At 44.5% G+C, this 3,448-nt stretch overlaps 1 protein-coding gene across 1 annotated transcript in view; it reads left to right on the top strand.

Moving 5' to 3' along the window:
• The first annotated feature begins 119 nt into the window (after positions 1-119).
• The window catches only part of LOC106872216 (putative uncharacterized protein DDB_G0277255), a 43,385-nt gene continuing 40,056 nt past the window's right edge, over positions 120-3,448 (top strand). Inside the window, exon 1 of the mRNA XM_052974068.1 lies at positions 120-2,722. Coding sequence (XP_052830028.1) covers positions 124-2,722 — 2,599 coding nt within the window. The 5' untranslated portion in view covers positions 120-123. The remainder of the gene's footprint in view (positions 2,723-3,448) is intronic.

The raw sequence follows: 3,448 nt of genomic DNA, 5'->3' as shown, positions 1-3,448 counted from the left end.
CAGTTTCACTCTCTTTCTCCCTGACTCCCTCTCCCCCCTCCTCCTCCTCCTCCTCCTACCCTCTTTCTCTCACCCTCACCAAACCTCACTTGTTTCACAACAACCACACAACTCAGAAACACTATGCCGGATGAGGACGACGAAAACAGGAGCAGCGGTAGCCTAGCGAAGCTGGTTCGATCTTCGGCAGGTGGCTATTTCACCAAAGCTCACGCCGCACATATCCACCACACATACTACCCCTATACATCTTATATATCGTACCCTTATTCATATACCTATTCTTATACCTACCCGTATTTTCCCTATCCTTCTTCTTCTTCTTCTTCTTCTTCTTCTTCTTCTTCTGCTAATTCTTCGTCTTCCTTCACTGCTTACCAAAACAATCTGATCCCTTTGGCGGCGACCTATCACCATCACCACCACCACCACCAACCTATCCACCTGGAATTACCCCCGAACAATCACAGCATCATCAACATCAACAGCATGAAGACCGCCGCTATGCTTCAACTCGCCGCTTGTGATTCCGACACTAATGTTCACCTGAACCGTGACGACCCGACTTACGGTGCCAGTCCGTATTCCGAAGACCCCGACCCGCGTTTGAGCCCCACGGTGGGGAAGAAGGCGATGGAGGTTGCGAACGATTCTGATTTCTTCGACGGTTGTGAGAAGATGAATTGTGAGGATGAAGAACAAGGGAAAGAAGAAGGGAAAGAAGAAGAAGGCGAAGAAGAAGGAAGAAGAAGAGAAGGAGAAGGTGTTGAAGAAGAAAAAGAAGATTGTCAGGTGGACAGTGACTTCGAAGGAAAAAGTAGTAGCGGCACTCCATGTGACTATCACGTCGATAATAGTGACTACGATAACGAAAGACAGGACGAAGAGGAGGTGACCAAGCGCAGTCTGTGTGGCCGTCAAGTGGAGGAGGAGGAGACTACGGAAAGTAATGCTGCTGCACGTGATAGTGGTGAGGTCAAGGCTCTGGACACCAGTGCCACAGACAACAACACCACCAACAACAACACTGATATGAACACCGATACAACAACAACCACAAACACAGTAAAATCGTTACAACACAACAACAGCGGCCACCATGACCACCACCACCGACAACCCCATCGTCTTGTGTTGTCTGTCAACAACAAAAACAATAACAACGTTATGCATAATTTTCGCCGCCAGCATCGCCATCGCTATCATCATCATCATCATCATCATCTTCACAATCATCATCATCATCGTCGTTATAGTTATCTCACTTCCGGTCATGTTCCGCCCCATCCTCATCCCCGTCATCTCCTTCATCACATAAGTCCCATCGTCCAACGACAGCAGCAACAACAACAACAACGGCATCGTCATCATCATTCTCTTTCCGCGCATCCTCCGCATCATCGTAACCATCATCAGCATCATCATCAGCAGCAGCATCATGCTCGTCGTCATCGCCAGCAGAATTACCGCCTCGGCGGCGGCGGCGGCGGCGGCAGCGGCCAATCACAGCGACATGACTACAACGACGACGGCGGCGACGCAGACGACACAGACTGCAGCATCGGCGTCGGCGGCAGCGACGACTACAACAACAACAACAACAACAAAAACAACAGCAGCAGCAACAATACCGACAGCAGTAGCAGCTGTAGTAGCAGCAGCAGCAGCAGCGGCGGCGGCGGCGGCAGAGACGTTGTCGGCATCCGTAAGTTAGTTGTGGGAGACGCAGATGAGATGAGGTCCGTAAACGGAGGAGGCGGAGGTGCGGGCGGAGGAGAGGACGTGATGGCTAAAGGCGACGGCAATAGCCATCGACTGCTAACGCCACCGCCAGTAGTTGACCGTCACAAACACCACCACCACCACCACCACCACCACCACAATCACAGCAACACTGGCGCCAATACAAACATCAGTACGGCTACTACAAACGCTGAAATCACGAAAAGGTTCACCAACTTTTTAATTGCAGACATTCTTAAACCGGAATTTGGTCAAAATTTTAAAGGATTTGACAGGAAACACAGCAAGAACAACAAGAACAACAACGAAGGCGACAACAATGGCAATTACAAGAATCATTTCAGAAAATCTGAGGACAATTTCATTGCTTCCATCAAACAGGTGCAAGGTTCGATCCACCGTAAAACCAAAGACAATTGCTATGCTTGCTATAACGGGTTCGAAACCGCGTCTCAGTTATCGGAAAAGTCTAAAAAAGATGACTGCGAAATCACACCTTCTCCATCGTTACCACCACCACCGTCATCATCATCATCGTCATCATCGTCATCATCGTTATTGTTATCTTCGTCTTCGTTGTCATCGTTGTCTTTATTATCGTCATCGTTTCATTCGTTTTCGTCGTCGCTGTCGTCATCATCGTCATCATCATCGTCATCATCATCGTCGTCGTCATCATCATCATCTTTGTCATCATCACCACCAACATCATCATCATTATTTACAGAACCCTCTTCAACAGGACTCGGAACTTCTACAGAATCTTTACAACTTCACAAAAACAGAGAATTCACAAAAGCGCCAATAATTAATAATATTAACAAAATAAGCAATAATAATAAAAATAATAAAAATAATAATAATGATAATAACAATAATGAAAATAATAATGATAATAATAATAGTGAAAGTGATCATAATTCATTTAAATACCCGGCCTGGGTGTTCTGTACCCGATACTCGGATCGCCCATCCTCTGGTGAGTAAAAGTTGTTTTTTATATGATTTCGATTGTGACTCGAGTACCTTGTTAAATCTCGTTATACATGTACACGCACATACATACATACATACATACGCATAGAGATATACGTACTTATATATAGATATACGTACATATATATATGCGTGTGTGTGTGTGTGTGTATAGACATAGGAGGAGGTGCTGAAAGGTTCCTGGCTTTAAGGGTGTCGCGAAAGGCCTGGTTGGAGGCCCAAACTTCTGAGTTTCTTTACAGGGCTTAGAAAAACTGAAGGACCGCTGTAATAAGTGTGTGAATCTGAGTGGAATGGATTATGTTGAATAAAAGTCATAATTAACTGATCCGCCAGTATTTTCTTTTACCCAAACCTAGGAACTTAACGGCACCCCCTCCTATATAATATTTATATACAATGTGTTTATACGTTCAAAAATATGTATGTATATGTACAAATATATCTATTTATCTTTTTGTCAATATATGTATGTATGTATCTATCTATCAATAACTATCTCTCTGTCTGTCTATCTATCCATCTATCTATCTATCTATCCATCCATCCATCTATCTATCTATCTATCTATCTATCTATCTATCTATCTATCTATCTATCTGTCCATCTACCTATCCCTCTATCTATCCATCTATCTAGCTGTCTGTGTATCTAGCTGTCTGTTGTCTCTCTCTCTCTCTCTCTCTCTCTCTCTCTCTCTGTATATATA

This window comes from Octopus bimaculoides, chromosome 17 (assembly GCF_001194135.2).
Source record: "Octopus bimaculoides isolate UCB-OBI-ISO-001 chromosome 17, ASM119413v2, whole genome shotgun sequence".
Classification (NCBI taxonomy): domain Eukaryota; kingdom Metazoa; phylum Mollusca; class Cephalopoda; order Octopoda; family Octopodidae; genus Octopus; species Octopus bimaculoides.
This window is presented reverse-complemented; position numbering and strand designations above follow the sequence as displayed.